Source organism: Sus scrofa, chromosome 13 (assembly GCF_054392235.1).
Source record: "Sus scrofa isolate SSC_HxYL_T2T_F1_AM1 chromosome 13, Sscrofa_HxYL_maternal_Yorkshire_Landrace_v2.0, whole genome shotgun sequence".
NCBI lineage: Eukaryota > Metazoa > Chordata > Mammalia > Artiodactyla > Suidae > Sus > Sus scrofa.
This window is the reverse complement of record NC_139395.1, coordinates 97438529-97455122: the sequence shown is the minus strand read 5'-3', so window position 1 is coordinate 97455122 and position 16594 is coordinate 97438529. Positions and strand designations below refer to the sequence as shown.

Here is a 16594-nt window from a genome sequence, read left to right as displayed (position 1 = left end):
GGGAAACAAGCACCCTGGGCTCCCTCTGAACATTTGCCTTCACAAGATACTGGAGGGTGGGGTGTAGTGGGGGAGTGGTGAGGAGGTCAGAGAAAACTAATTTCTGAATTAACTGCAGTCATGGTCGCATAGGGACTCAAGAAATATTACAAAAATAGAACTGGCATGGTTTGCCCAGGTTCAGAGCCCAAATGACAGAAATGACAGTGAGTCTTCAAAAACTGCAAAAATAGAAACAACTCAGAACTTCAGTGGAGGAAGTTATCAGTTGATACACATGTACTGTAGTTATCTAAGCCTCACTCAGGTTTATGAGATACGCAAGAAGCAACTGGACTCTGAGAGCAATGCTAACCAAGAAGTAAAGTTTGTCAGTAATCTTTTCAATTTTTTTATGAGATGAAGAAGATGAAAAGAAGACAAGGCCAAAGACAGCATCTAGGAAATAAACATTTTTGTATATTTGAGGTTAAGTTAGACAAGTCTTTGCAAAAATATTATAAGTTAAAAGTACCTTGTAGGGATAGGATGACACTATTAAATAAACTCCCATTAAATATTTAAGAGCAGGTAAGTTTAAAAAGAAAAATAAAAGCCTTTATGAAGTTCTCACAAGAGGCATTTAAGGAGCTGAATAAAGCAATAAAGCAGGACAAAGGAGACCCAAATAACTCTGGTTCTGTTTTCCTAATTAGATGCACGACCCAGGCATGTCAAACTCAGCCGGAGTCTCCCGTGAGAAAGTTAAGTGGAAGTTTCTTCTGAATATTGAAATATGAAAACCACCAGTGCTGTAGGAAAAAAAAAAAAAAAAAAAAAAAGGAAAATGCCCAAACATGGAGTGAACCTTGATGCTATGATACACCAAAACCATCAAAGACATTAAAAACAATGCTGCTGAAGACTAATTACATTTAATTAGACTAGAAGCATTTAATAATATTGCTCATTCCAACAGTTTTTATTACATTCCTACCTAGTGTTGGGCAACAAGCTAGGTGTTAGAGAATTCAAGATAAGAAAGACATGAATAAAAAGCGCTTATGTCTGGTAAATGAGCAATAACAATGCTATAGAAGTCATAAATGCTATACTAGAAAAGCGGTATCATAGGACTCACTGGAGCACTTGACCCAGTCCTAGGGCAAAGAGGGGTTCAAAAATGTTTACCAGAGATCAGGCCATCGAAGCTAACATCTTGAGTAGCCAGGCCAAGATGAGAGGAGAGGCTCAGACGCTAGAAATAGGTCCACACAGGGTGAGAGGAAACTGTGTGGAATAGTAGAGATGACAGGAGAGAAATACACCAATGAGACTGCAAAGAGTCTCCTCATGCTAAGGAGCCCTGAGGACAATAGAGATTTAGATGAAGAGGTACGCATGAACAACCAACTGCAGATTTCAACAGGGAGTTAGTTTTAAGAATACAAAATAACCTTAGGGACTAGAAATGCAAATTTGGGAGTGTCAACACAGAGATGTAACTAAAGCCACCAGAACACATTAAGTTCTAGCAGGAAGTTTGGACAGTCCCCAGAGAGGTAAGGGAGGGGGACAAGGATACCCCCAACACATCAATCTCTAAGAAACTGGCAAAGAATAAAAACCGTTCCCTTTAAATGTTGATAAAACTAGTCATCTACCTGTATAAACATGTATTTTTTTTTCTTTTCTTTATAGAGCTGCACCTCAGCCTATGGAAGTTCCCTGGCTAGGGTGGAGTGGGAGCTGCAGCTTCAGGCTTACACCACATCCACAGCCACTCAGAACCCGAGCCTCATCTGTAACCTACACCACAGCTCACAGCAATGCTGGATCCTTAACCCACTTGAACCTGCATCCTCATGGATACTAGTTGGGTTCTTTTTTTTTTTTTTTGTCTTTTCTAGGGCCGCACCCACAGCATATGGAAGTTCCCAGGCTAGGGATCAGAGCTGTAGCCGCCAGCCTACACCACAGCCACAGCAACGTCAGATCCGAGCTGCGTCTTCGACCTACACCGCAGCTCACGCAACGCCCAGATCCTTAACCCACTGAGCAAGGCCAGGGATCGAACCCGAAAGCTCATGGTTCCTAGGCAGATTCCTTACCACTGAGCCACCACGGGAACTCCACTAGTCGGGTTCTTAAACTGCTAAGCCACAACAGGAACTCCTAGCTGTATATTTTTAAATTTCTTTCATACATTTAAAAAAAAACTTTATTAAGCACAAAAAAAGCATTAAAAGTGCTTATTCTATGTGGTTTAAGATGACAGATTTTACTTCAAAAATCAATGTAATGAATGCATAATTAGAAGATAGACTTATCTTTCAACGTTAAATGTTTTTTCTTCTATTACACAATCAGTGTTAGTCCTTAATCAAATAGGATAAATCACAGTAAAGTTGTTATTAAAGGTAGGAGGGTTTTTAAACTTCTTTCAATACAAGTAATTTAATTCTATAGCTATAAATTCCAAAGTCAATCTTCAAAATCATTTATTTTGGGTGTGAGAAGAGGTTGCTTTTTCACATAGTAAAGCACATACTACTTTAATTACAAAGGTATCTGGAATACTATACACACTTACTGCTATCCCCACCCCCCTTCCACTACCAGCCCAAGAAGTGCTGCCTCCTGCTGGGTGGTGGCTCAGAAAGCCTCAGATGCTGCTGCCACCATACCCACCACTGCCCTTCACTTACAGGCAGCACATAGGGTAAGGCAAGTCTGTTACTTTCCCAACAGTGCAAATTTTTGTGGTTTCTTTAATATGTCACTCTACAGGACAAAGAACACCTTACAAAACTGGAAAAATAAACACCTTTGCCTTCTCCCCTAGAGTCAGACACCCAAGATGGGATAGAGTCTGCTCTCCAGAGCAGCATTTACTGACCCAGAATGGGAGCAGGAGACTGAAAAAAATGGCACTTCATGGACCTATAATAAAAGAGAAGCACAGGGAAATGTAGATGTTCATAGTTTTAGTCCAAAACCCGACCCTGTTTGGAATACGTAACTTGAGTTTTAATTTAACATTAAAATAAAGCATCTAATGGAGTTCCCTTGTGGCACAGGGGGTTAATGATCCAATGTTGTCACTGTAGTGGCTTGGGTTGCTGCTATGGTGCAGGTTCAATCCCTGGCCCAGGAACTTCCATGCAGTCAGAAAGAAAAAAAAAAAAAATCTATGCTGGCTTACTATTTATTACAATAAACCCAGATAATCTTAAGCTAATGAACTCTAAAAAAGCCCACAAACAGATGTCGTGGCATAGTTTTTAAAAAAAAAAAAAAGAAAAGAAAAAAAAAAGCTCTGTCCTTGGCGGGAGTTTGAAGGTCAAAGATTCTGTTACTAGCTAAGTAAATTCTGACATATCAAAACTGTGGGTTCAATTTTCCCACAGTAAGAAATACATTTTACATCAAAGTATCAGAATATACAAAATACAGAAAATTATTAGGCAAAATAAACTAATACTTTTCTATTTCATTATTTTTAAAAATGTAAATTGCAACACCTGGTCCACTGCTTACAATTAAATAACAGTAGGTGATCTCTAAGCTTTTGCTCTAATTGTATATAATGCATTAAGTTTAAGACTTGCGACAGCCACAAGGTGCTGAATTTCCTCTGTCCTGTGTTTTCATAAATGGCAACTACTTATTCCTGATGTGTCCTTACTGTTCACCTTAAGAAACCAGCTCTTAGGTACACTTTGATCACATACCTACTGTGCCTTAGAAAGTTGTTGTGAAAACTGAACGAGGTAATTATATGTATGTAAGCATTTTAAAACTGCTGTAACCCAGTGTAAGGTATCAGCCAAATTTACAAGAAGCTACTCAACATCTTCGCATGGCTGTTTTAAATAAGCAATAAGATGGAACATGCAGTGTTTTCACTTTATCCCAAATGTAAAGAGAAAAACTGCTTTTAAAATATGTGTTTTTAATGCATATCATGTACTTGAGAGGAACCTCAGATTATGGGATAAATGCACTAAAGACCTGAATATAAAAAATAATATCAGGAAACTTCTTAAATGAATGTCTCTACAAAATCCTTGGGGTAGAGAAAGCCTTTCGACTTTACCAAGGTCAAAAAAAGATATAATAATCCCCACCCCACCCCATGCCCCATTAATTTCAAAAGCCAACTGGAAGAAAAAATTTGCACAAATGTGGTTAAAAAAAAAAAAAGCTGTAACACGTTTTCCAAATGTAAAAAGCATGTACATTTATTATCCAAGATCTAGAGATTCCACAGCAGAAACACATCTCAAGGAAATTAATTTCCAAAAATGTACAACAGGAGTTCCCTGTTGGCTCAGTGGGTTAAAGATATGGCACTGTTACTGCTATGGTTCAGGCTGATTCTTCCCCTTCCTTCCCCCCACAAAAAAACCATGTATGACAAGAGTGAAGGGAATGGGAAGAGGAGGGATGGACACATATAATAATGTACTTGTTTAGAAAAAAATCAGGAGAGGGAGTTATTACCCTGTAACTCCCATGTATATGTGAGGTAATGTTAGTAAACTTGTTAAAAAAAAATCCTAGTACATCGCTATACAATGGAATACTAATCAGCTATTAAAAATGGTGATATAGACCTTTATTAACATACGAAAATGCCCACAATATTCACAAAGGATTATAAAGCAATACTTGCTGTATAATTTTTTGTTAAAGAAAAAATTAACATTATAAACATTTCTTAAGTCTGCCCAGACATATACTTAAATATGAATAGTGGATATCTTTATGGTGATGAGATCAGGCAGCTAGCCCAGACACTGCTTTTCTAAGAACTACAAGAAGATGCACTTTCTCCAGGGGGACTCCTTGCTCTAGGGTACTCAGCCAGGGTGATCAGAGAATGGATTTCAGCCTCCCCACACTACTCCTCCACATTTCCCTGGAGGGCAGCCCTTATGTTGGGATAGGATTACGGATAATTTTCACCTACTTATGCCATTCTATGCTGGCTTACTATTTATTACAAAAAACCCAGAAATTTACTATGTGTTATTTTCAATTTTGAAAAAAAGGTCTTTCCTAAATCCTTCTAATACAAATCCCAACTTCACCTATGCTACTTCTACTGCCCTCATAAAATGCTGCATACTCTTGATAAGTTGTGCATGTTACCTATTTAAATGCGCATACCAAATAAAATCTCTACCCCAAGAACATTTAACACAAAAGTTAGATAAGGAGCACAACCTGCATTAAGAAATATCATTCTAATGTAGAGTGAAGATACTTATTACTGGAAATAAGAAGGCCCTGAGAAAGGTAGTCTACACAAACTAATCTCTCTCCACTACTGGAAAATTCCTTCAGCAAGAAGTTAGTATACTCCAGAAACAATTGTTTACCAGTTTTTCCCTATTTACTTTCAGATGCAAGATTTCTTTCCCCGTCACACCAGTGGGTTCCCCACAGATAGCCTTTTGAATAAAAATCGTGAATGATTGCCATGCAGTTAGGCAAAGGCATCTGTAAAATAATACAACCGCTGGACTAGGATTAAAGGACAACTGGGTTCTTTTCTTGGCTGGGTGGAATATGTAATTTTACACAAAGCAAAATCACAATCTCTCTGGGGCTCGTTGTTCTCATCTCTAAAGCAGGGTTTGGGCTAAAAACCCTCCAAGGCCCCTTTCAACTTGTCATACGAATTAAAGCCACCTTTCCCCTCGGCAGGAGCCGATTTCAAGCAGCAGCAGCAACAGTTTATTTGCTAAGTCAGAGCTAAATTACTCTCTTCATGCTTCTCTTCAAAAAATGTCGTGCCCAAATAGTTCTCAACTCCAGAAATATATTCTCACTCAGAAAAAAAAAAAAAAAAGGTCTGTCATGACCAACTAGCAAAATATTTTTCAAAAGAAAAAAAATCAGTTTACTTAAGTATAAAGGAGGGGGGCACTAGTCCTTATTCAGACATTAACATCATTTTTCCAAAAAAAGAGGCACTCTAAAGCAGCACCACACTGGCAGATGGTTTAAATATTTCTTTTTAAAACAAAGAACCCATGCAGAGGAAAACTGCTAACAAATTCAACCATTAAACGTTTTGAAGGCAGAGGAAAAAACTGCCATTCAGACAGGATTTACTTTCCCTCAATGGAGCACGCTGGTAACGTAGAAAACTCTGTCATTAAGAAGACATTAAGGAGGAAACGACCTTTTTAAGGGTCTTTTCACTGTTTAAATTCAAGCGCATTTTCGCGTATCGTGTACGTGTATGCTTAACATATCTGTGCAGCCCACACACTTAACACTCACTTGCACTCTTCCGACCCGCTGGGGTGGCAGCGTGGACGAGTCACAAGATAGCGGCCGGAGTGGAAATTTCCTCTCCCCGGACGTGGGGCAGGGTCTGGCTTCCCCGAAGCGCTCGGCGCCGCCAGCCGCCTCCGCCAGGGCCTCTCCCGGCCAGCGCGCTCCGTACAAAAGGAGGCCGGGCGCCCGGCGCCCACGCGCCCGGGGCTCGGCTCGGGGCAGGGGTCCCCGGCTTCCGGCGCCGCAGGCCCCGGCAGCACGTGCGCCAGCTCCCGGCAGGGAGGAAGGAACCGGCGAGGCCCGGCGGAGGCTGCCAGCGGGCCCTGCAGCCTCGCCCGCCCGCCGGCCCCGCAAGAAATGAATGGGGCCGCGTTACTCCGCCGCCGCCGCCCGTCTTCGAGTCCAGCGGACCGAAGAAAACCGCTGCGGGCGGCGACGGCCGCTCCCGGGGCCCCCGCGCGGGGAACCGCCTCCCGCCTTTCCCTTCCCACCCGACCCCGCCCGGCGCCCCCTGGACCGCGGCCGGCCCCGGCGCCCAACCGCCGCCCGCTCACCCCAGCTCTTGGCGGAGCGCCCCAGGAACTCTCCGGTGGTCGGGTTGTACAAGAACAGCTTCCATTCGGCCATGCTCTGGTTGAAGGATTTCTTCTCTTTCTTCGTCATGGTGTGTGCCGACGACAAGGGAAGCAGCGAGGAGTACGGAGGTGCGTCTGGGCTGGAGCGGCGCAGCCCGGCGACGGCGGCGGCGGAAGGCGGGACGGCCGGCTGAGGAAACCTCCTCGCTACCGTGAGCGCTCAAGCCGACTGCGCTGCGCCGCGCCGAGCCGGGCGGCCGCTCCAGCCGCGGGAGCCTGACGTCTCCGCCCTCCGCAGCCAATCCCCGCGCTGTTCAGGCCGCGCCGCCGCCGCCGCTACCGCCTCCAGCCCGCGGCGGGGCGCAGCCCGACCAGGCGAAAACGCCCCGCCCACGGCCCCGCCCCGCGGTACCCCGCGGGGCTCTGGGACGCCCCGGACTCCCTCTTCCTTGGCTGGAGGAGGCAAAAACTACGTGTAGCGACTTTAGAAATCACGAGGGCTTAGTAAAAAGCAGATTTATAATGACAAGCGAAAGAAGAACGTCCCTGGCCCGCAGGCTTTTTAGAAGGAGGACTCGGGAGATGCTGCAGGCTACGGACACCTGGAGTCCCCTGGGTTCCTTGCCTGCAGCAGCGTGGGACCAGAAGAGCACGGAAACGACTCCGGTCCACTAAGTCGCCTTCACCGAGGAGGGGATTTCGCCACCCTCTCCCCAAACCGTCCCCAGACGTTCTCCTCTGGGCTCTATGACGTGACTAAAAGATAGTCTGCGGTGGTATTTCGTAAGCAGGTGTATTGCATACCGCTGCCTAGAGAATGCCCTGACTTGGTTCTTTTGGAGGATTTATCTAGAACTCTCCGGTCAATGGGAATTTCATCCTAAATATGCCAGTATTAAGTAAATGCAGTATAATTTTCTCCAGATTTAGTTGAATTTATCAATGAAATCAATATACATGCTTTCCTGAGGTTCCAAACTGCACGGCCTGTTTTTTTCTCAAACACTCAGACTCTTAATCTCCAGGAAATCAATTCTTCGTTTAGTGTTGATGCCTAAGTACAGATTCCTGGCTTTTGATCTTTTCCACTGCAGTGGTGCTCGCCTTGGTCCGAGCTGAGGGTGCAATCAATGTTCTCCTACACGAGATGGAGCTGAAGAGCACAGTGCGCTGAGACTTGTGACAGCACGAAAAGACGAATAGAAGTTTGGGCAGAAGGTGCTTTTTTGTTTTGTTTTTAGAAAAAAAATGGAATACTACCTCGTTAGCAAATATAAAATTATGAATGAAGAAATATAGCATACATCTTACTATCTGGAATGATGCATTATAATTCATCTGAAAGTTTAAACACAGATTGTAAATGCTTTAAAGGAGTAAGTAGATATCGAAATTCTGGCATTTCTCACTTCCTCACTTTGCTTATCAAAGCAAGGAATTATGAATTATGTCTCCCATAAATGGAAAAGAGAAGTTTTTTTGTTTGGTTTTTTTTTTTTTTTTTTTTTTTTTTGCCTTTTAGGACCCGCAGCATACGGAGGTTCCCAGTCTAGGAATCTAATAGGGGCTACAGCTGCTGGCCTATGCCACAGCCACAGCAATGCAGGATACTTAACCCACTGAGGCCAAGGATCCAGTGGGCAACTTCATGGTTACTAGTCAGATTCATTTCCACTGCACCACAACTGGAACTCCATGCATTGTTATTATAAATGACTTTTCCCCTGTACTTAGGAAAGCTAAATTTACAATTATGACCTTGACTGATAACTTAAATCAGTTACTTTGTTGAGCCAGTGATGGCAAAAAATGTGTAAAGTGTTTTGCAAAATTTGTCATGAAAATAGTATTAGAAATAGCAAAACACCATGCAAGCAGACTAGGAAGCATTTCTTTAGCTCATAAATAAGGTTGAAAGAGAACTGAGGAATGGAAGTAGTTAACTATTTTTGTCTCATCAAAAATCTAAGTAAGGGAGTTTCCATCGTGGGGGTTAAGAACCCAACATAGTGTCTGTGGGGATGTGAGTTTGATCCCTGGCCTCTCTCAGTGTGTTAAGGATCCAGCGTTGCCACAGGCTTTGAGGTCCGTCACAGATGGAGCTCAGATCCTGCATTGCTGTGGCTATGGCATAGGCCGGCAGCTGCAGCTCCAATTCTACCCTTAGCCAGGGGACTTCCATATGCTGCAGGTGTGGCCCTAAAAAGAAAAAAAAACTAAGAGAACACTTAAAATATTGATAGAGTTGATAGATAACAGGTTTTCTAGTTTAGGTAGCAGTTCAAGATACAGGGTCCATTTTGGAGTTTCTGTCATGGTGCAGCAGAAACAAATCCAACTTGGAACCATGAGGTTACAAGTTTGATTCCTGGCCTTGCTCAGTGGGTTAAGGATCCGGCATTGCTGTGGCTGTGGCACAGGCCAGCAGCTGTAGCTCCAATTAGACCCCTAGCCTGGGATCCTCCATATGCCCAGGGTGTGGCCCTAAAAAGAAAAAAATAAAGATACAGAGTCTGTTTGGAATAAAATATAAAACCACCTGCTTTAGGAGTCCCCGTCGTGGCTCATTGGTTTGCAAACCCAACTAGCATCCATGAGGATGGGGTTCGATCCCTGGTCTTGCTCAGTGAGTTAAGGATCCGGCCTTGCCATGAGTTGTGGTGTAGGCTGGCGGCTTCAGCTCTGATTGGACCCCTAGCCTGGGAACCTCCATATGCCACGTGGGTGTGGCCCCCCCCAAAAAAGGTCCACACACACACACAAACACCTGCTTTATTTTGTGTGTGTATGTAATAACAAGCAAACTTTGAGAAATAATTACATCACACACAACTAAAACATGACAAACAAAAACATTATGAAATAGTGTTTCAAAGATTTTAAATGCTGTCAGATATTTGTAGTTTGTATATTTCAGTGGTCGTTAATATACTTTTCACATGTACCGCTTTGTGGTTTTCCAATTAAGTATTTAAATACAAATATAATTCCGGAAGTATTTTCAAAACTCATGCCAAAGAGTTCCTGTTGTGGCACAGCGGAACAAATCCAACTAGTAACCATGAGGTTGCAGGTTCAATCCCTGGCGTCACTCAGTGGGTTAAGGATTTGGTATTGCCGTGAGCTGTGGTGTAGGTCGCAGACTCGGCTGCATCCTGCTTTGCTGTGGCTGCGACGTAGGCTAGGAGCTATAGCTCCAATTCAACCCTGGCCTGGGAACTTCATATGCCATGAGTATGACCCTAAAAAGCAAAAAAAAAAAAAAAAAAAAAAACAACTCATGCATAGTTTTGTAACTGATGCAACAATTTTCAGTTTGGGGGAAAGTTTACATCCTAATTCAAAATATGAGGACTATCTGTTTCTCTGATACATGATACTTGAGCATTACCTGGAAGAGAAAACTGAATTTTAGGGGATATTGGCCTACCAAGTATGAGCAGATGAAATATTGAATTTAATTACAGCTTTAGTCCCTGCAGATTTACTTTACCATACCCAAAACTCCCTTTTAAAACAGAAGTTATGGGAGTTCCAGTTGTGGCTCAGCAGTAACACACCGGACTATTATCCATTAGGACTTGGGTTTGATCCCTGGCCCTGCTCAGTGGGTTAAGGATCCATCACTGCCCTGAGCTGTGGTGTAGGTTGCAGATGAGGCTCAGATCCTGTGTGGCTGTGGCTGTGGTGTAGGCTGTGTTCCCTAGTCTGGGAACATCCATGTGCCGTGGGTGTAGCCCTAAAAAGACTAAAATAAAACAAGTTATTTTGACAGATTAAATACAAAATGCCTACCTAAATTTGAATTTCATATAGGTGATAGATAATTTTTTAGTATAGATATATTCCATGTAATATTTGAGACATATTTACACTAAGAAAAAAAATTGTTCTTGTCTATCCAAAATTCAGATGTAACTGGATGTCTTTCTTTTTTCACTTGCCAAATCTGGCTTCCCTACTGGACGGGATACCTGTGAATCCCACGGCAATAATAACAATGATCATTTACAGGTGCTTAAGTCCTAGGCCCTGAACTACTTTCTTAGTGTGATTTAGTTCTTAATCTTCACAAATACCTTAAGAAGGAGGTATTAGTTCCCTAATTGTGCAAATGAGGAAACTGAGGTTTAGAGAAATTAAGTAACTCACCCATTGTCAAAAAGAAACAACAGTGCAGTGATTCAATACGCACCTCTCCTCCACCACCCAGTACTGCCTCCACCTTGAAAGTTGGCAGAGAACTTTCTGGGGAAACTTCAGAAAGCTTAAGGAGGCACAATGAGGGAAATGGTTGTAACAGGCCACAGCTTAAGTATGCTCTCCAGTAAGCAGAATCCATTTTCTACTTTCTGAGGGCATAAACAAGACATTTTGGCTCTTCATTTGCTAAAACTCCTCATTCATTCCTGAATTTCAGAATCATGTATACGGGGGAAAAAAGTATTTCAGTTCGCAAAACAGCACCTTATTTATAACTTAGTGTTATAACTATGACTAAATTACTGAAAGACCATTGTCCCTCAGAGAATAGATATTAGGAAATTTCCTTAGAAATGGAATTATCGGCTTTCCCATTGTGGCTTATTGGGTTAAGAACCCGACTAGTATCCATAGGACACAGGTTCGATCCCTAGTCTCAGTGGGTTAAGGATCTGGTGTTGCCATGAGCTATGGTGTAGCTCACAGACTCTGCTTGGATTCTGCATTGTTGTGGCTATGGCGTAGGCCCGAAGCTGCAGCTCTGACTAGATTCCTAGCCCAGGAACTTCCGTATGCTGCAGTTGCCCCTACAAAGGGAGAAAAAAAAAAAAAAATAGGGCAGTAAAAAAATTTTTTTAAGTGGGGGCAATAAGTCAACTACATTCCAATAAAAAAATTTATTTAAATGGGGACAGACTAGGCAGTTTTCTTGATGCATATTTTTCCAGTTAGTTGAAAAATAACCAGAAGAAGATATAGATGTAATGTTTTCAAAAGAACTTTTTTCCCCCATCTTTTTAGGGTCTCACCCTTGGCATATGGATGTTTCTAGGCTATGAGTCAAATTGAGCTGTAGCCACCAACCTATACCATAGCTTACTGCAATGCTGGATCCTTAACTCACTGAGCAAGGCCAGGGATTGAACCTGAGTCCTCATGGATGCTAGTCAGATTCGTTTCCACTGAGCCATGATGGGAACTTCACAAAAACTATTTTTTTAAAAAAACGGAACTATTGTGAAACAGATAATTCTGTTATCTAGAACTTAAGAAAAAAATTCTTTTGTATTCTAATTAGTAAACTTCAGTAAATTTTTGAAGTTAATTGTAGCCATAAAACAAGGACAGGTATATGTTATATGTGAGTGTGTGTGTGTGTATCTGAGACAAAAAGTTATTGAAAAGTTAAAATATCAATTCTTGGAGTTCCGTTGTGGCTCAGCGGAAACAAATCAGACTAGGAACCATGAGGTTGCGGGTTCGATCCCTGGCTTCCCTCAGTGGGTTAAGGATCTGGAGTTGCCGTGAGCTGTGGTGTAGGTTGCAGGTGCGGCTCAGAGCTGGCATTGCTATGGCTATGGTAGAGGCCGGTGACTACAGCTCCAATCCACCCCCTAGCCTGGGAATCTCCATATGCCATGCATGCAGCCCTAAAAAGACATAAATAAAAATAAATAAATAAATGAATAAATAGTGTCAAACAAACAATCAATTCCTGTAATAATAATAAAAAAAAAATCAACATAAGACCTGAAAGAAGAGGTCAATCAATGGAATTTCCCGGAGTGTAGAGCATAAAAATGAAAGGCAAGAAACACTGTGTTTTTAAAAGTCCAAAGACTATCTCGGTTCAATTCAGTAGGGACAAGAGTCAATTAATAGTTCCAGAAGGAGACAAGAAAATGCAACAGATAAAATAATGTGAGAAATATAGGAAAAAAATATTCCTAGAGTTAAGGAAAAATAGGAGCCTTCAGACTGAAAGGACTTACTGATGCCAAGCACAATAAATAAATATAGACCATACTTCACCATAATCTTGTGGTTTTTATAGTACATCAAATACTAAGAGAAGAGCCTAAAAGCTTCCAGAGAACAAACAGCAGATCAGCTACAACAGGTCAATGAAAACCTGACTGGCGTCAGTCTTCTCATCAACAACACTCAGTGTCAGAAGACAGTTGGAGCACTGCCTGCATGGTTCTGAGATTCAGAATCCCATACCCAGCTAAGTTATCAGCTATAAGGGTAAAGTGAAGACATGTGCAGACATGTAAGTGCTCAAAAAGTCCCCCTCTCACAAATCCTTTCTGAAAACATCAACTAAGAATGGACTAGTAAAAAGAAAAAGGAATCTAAGAAAGAAAAACTTGAGATGCAAGAAACACTGGTCCTAACCCAGGGGTGCAATGAAGGGAAGGCCTAAAATAATAACTGTAGAGCAGGCCAAGAGAGCAACTGATTTTGAAGGGAGAAGCTGACTAAAGAGTGTTCAACTTTTGGTAGGACCTTCTATTATACTTTGTTGCTTCCTTAATGCAGAAATTCACCATCAAAAATATGCAGGTTTTGGAGTTTCCTCTGTGGCACGGTGGGTTAAGAATCAGACTGCATGGAGTTCCCATTATGGCACAGTGGAGGCGAATCCAACTAGGAACTATGAGATTGTGGGTTCGATCCCTGGCCTCGCTCAGTGGGTTAAGGATCCGGCATTGCCATGAGCTGTAGGTGGTGCAGGTGGCAGACTTGGCTCAGATCTACCATTACTGTGGCTGTGGCATAGGCTGGCTGCGGCTATGGCTCTGATTAGACCCCTAGCCTGGGAACTTCCATATGCTGCAGGTGGGGCCCTAGAAAGACAAAAAGATAAAAAAAAAAAAAAAAAATCAGACTGCAGCAACTTGGGTGGCTGCAGAGGTGCATGTTCCTTTGATCCCTGGCACAGGGCAGTGGGATAAATCATCCAGTGTTGCTGTAGCTGCCGTGGAGATCACAGCTGCAGCTTGGATTCAATCCATGGCCCAGGAACTTCCATATGGCACAGGTGTACCCATTTAAAAAAAAAATCCCGTTTTTTTGTTTTTTTTTTTTAAAGAAACTAAGTTGTTTAATTTTTTGGCTGCCCTCACTGCATGCAGAAGTCCTAGGCCAGGGATCAAACCCAGCCACAGCAATGACAATGAGCCACAGAAGTGACAACACCAAATCCTTATCTCCTAGGCTATCAGGGAGCTCCTAAAGAAATTAGTTTAAAATGGACCTCTGTAAACCTGGAAAATCATGATTCTCCAGAAATTCTACTTAAAAAAAAATGTTGACCCTCAGAGATCAGGAATAATTAATGGTGGTAAACAAAATACTTTCCATATCCTGAAGTCTAGGGCATCCTTCAATGAATAAGGAAACGTGGGCTAGAAGAATAGCAGGTCCTATCTTTTCATATTTCATCTGTATTTGAACAAAGATATCTCACAAATAGTGATAAGGGCTCATTTCCTTCTATTCAAATAAGCTGTAGGCTTCTGGTGTGTTTGCCAGACAACTTCTGGGGCAAAGTTGGAGCAATTCAAAACTTGAATCCAATTTTCTAGTTGCCAGGATTGCGTTACCATAGCATTCATAGATGACTGATTGGAGTTCCCTTTGTGGCTCAGCAAGTTAAGGACCCATCATTGTGAGGATGTGGTTTCCATCCCTGGCCTTGCTCAGTGAGTTAAGGATCTGGTGATGCCACAAGCGCATAGGTTGCAGATGGGGCTCAGATCCAGTTGCCGTGGCTGTGGCATAGGCCCCAGCTGCAGGTCCAATTCAACTCCTAGCCTGGGAACTTCCATATGCTGCAGGAGCGGTGGTAAAAATAAAATAGAAAACAAAACAAAAAATCCCTGACTTATTATTTAAGCAATCTCTTTTCCTTTCAGTTTGATGTTTTGTTTTTAGTGAAAAATAATTGTGTCAGAGAAGTGACTATGTTCTTTTAAGCAGGAACTCTCTGTCACAATCTAAGAGGAACATGAAGGAAAATTTAAATGTCACTTTAGGCAATATCGAAACATTATTTCCTAAGAGACTTAATAATGTCTCTAGGGACATGGGAATTCAAGTTCCTTGATTCTAATTATTGTGTTGCAGCCAATTTACTACATGACCACAGCTACCATGGCTTAATTACTTTTACACAAATTCATTATCTCTAATGCATTGTGTACAAGTATATAATTCTGCCTTCCTGGGGATATTTTGAGGAGAATGAACTTTTGGCTAAATGACAGTTCGGGAATTAGGAAATCCCCATAAATGCATATTGTGTTTCAACATTCTGAAAATCCCGTAAGCTTATATCTCCTAATGATCTTTCCATACCAAGAAACAGAAAGCAAACTCAAATTAACTTAAACAATAAGGAAAATTTAGATGAACATAGTGTAAAGTCCAGCTTTGAGAAAGTTTTAACCCAGGGCCCAAATGAAGTTAATAAATCCTGGATTCTTACTTTCTTTTCTTTCTTTTTTTTTCTTTTCTTTTCTTTTTCTTTTTTTTTTTGTCTTTTTGCCATTTCTTGGGCCGCTCTCGCGGCATATGAAGGTTCTCAGGCTAGGGGTCTAATTGGAGCTGTAGCAACCAGCCTACACCAGAGCCACAGCAACACAGGATCCAAGCCGCATCTATGACCTACACCACAACTCGCGGCAATGCCGGATCGTTAACCCACTGAGCAAGGCCAGGGATGGAACCCGCAACCTCATGGTTCCTAGTCGGATTCGTTAACCACTGCGCCACGATGGGAACTCCTGGATTCTTACTTTACATTTGCTTCTATTATCTTAGAAATAGTTTCCAAATGCTTCTGGACCTACATATTTCCAGGTTTGAATCCAGCAGAAAAGAGAGACAGCATCATCAATAGTTTAAATAAAACTCCAAAATGTAGGAGTTCCCATCATGGCTCAGTGGCTAACGAATCTGACTAGGAACCATGAGGTTGCAGGTTCAATCCCTGGCCTCGATCAGTGGGTTAAGGATCCAGCGTTATTGTGAGCTGTGGTGTATGTCACAGACACGGCTCGGATCCCTCGTTGCTGTTGCTGTGGCTGTGGCTGTGGCTGTGGCATAGGCCCGAGGCTACAGCTCTGATTAGACCCCTAGCCTGAGAACCTCCATGTGCCGAGGGTGCAGCCCTAGAAAAGACAAAAAAAAAACCAACAACCCTCCAAAATGTAGTCTCATTGCCCATCCCCCTCTGCCCTGACTTGGGTACTGTGTTTGTCTAAACCAACTGTGAGATCCAGGGAGAGGGGGTATACTGATGGGGTCAAGCCCAGGAGGCTTCACTCTTGGCCCGGGGGTGGGATCGGTCTCTCCCAAATGCATAGTCAGAAATTTAGAATAGGAGTTCCTGTTGTGACTAAGTGGGTTACAATCTGACTAGTATCCATGAGGATGAGGGTTCAAACCCTGGCCTCAGTGGGTTGGGAATGAGGCATTGCTGTGAACTGCAGCTCTGATTTGACCCCTAGCCTTGGAAATTCCATATGCCATAGGTGCAGCCCTAAAAGAGAAAAAAAAAATTTAGAATAGTGTCAGGCAGAGGGAGGGGGGCATAAATTCTGCAGCCTTCTATGTAGTCTCTCTCTCTTTTTTTTTTTTTTTTTTTTTTTTTTTGCCCTTTCTAGGGCCGCACCCGCAGCATATGGAGGTTCCCAGGCTAGGGGTCTAGTCGGAGCTGTAGCTGCTGGCCAATGCCAGAGCTACAGCAACGTGGG

The 16594-nt window shown here is 42.5% G+C and overlaps 1 protein-coding gene across 6 annotated transcripts in view; it reads right to left on the bottom strand.

The window, feature by feature from the left end:
• ATP1B3 (ATPase Na+/K+ transporting subunit beta 3) overlaps nt 1–7079 on the bottom strand; it is a 46510-nt gene extending 39431 nt beyond the window's left edge. For all 6 annotated transcript variants that reach the window (XR_014824059.1, XR_014824057.1, XR_014824060.1 and 3 more), the window contains exon 1: nt 6828–7079. Coding sequence is in view for 1 of the 6 variants with exons in the window: in XM_013982100.3 (XP_013837554.1) it covers nt 6828–6936 (109 nt within the window). In the remaining 5 variants the exon portion in view is untranslated. The remainder of the gene's footprint in view (nt 1–6827) is intronic.
• Nucleotides 7080–16594: the final 9515 nt, after the last annotated feature.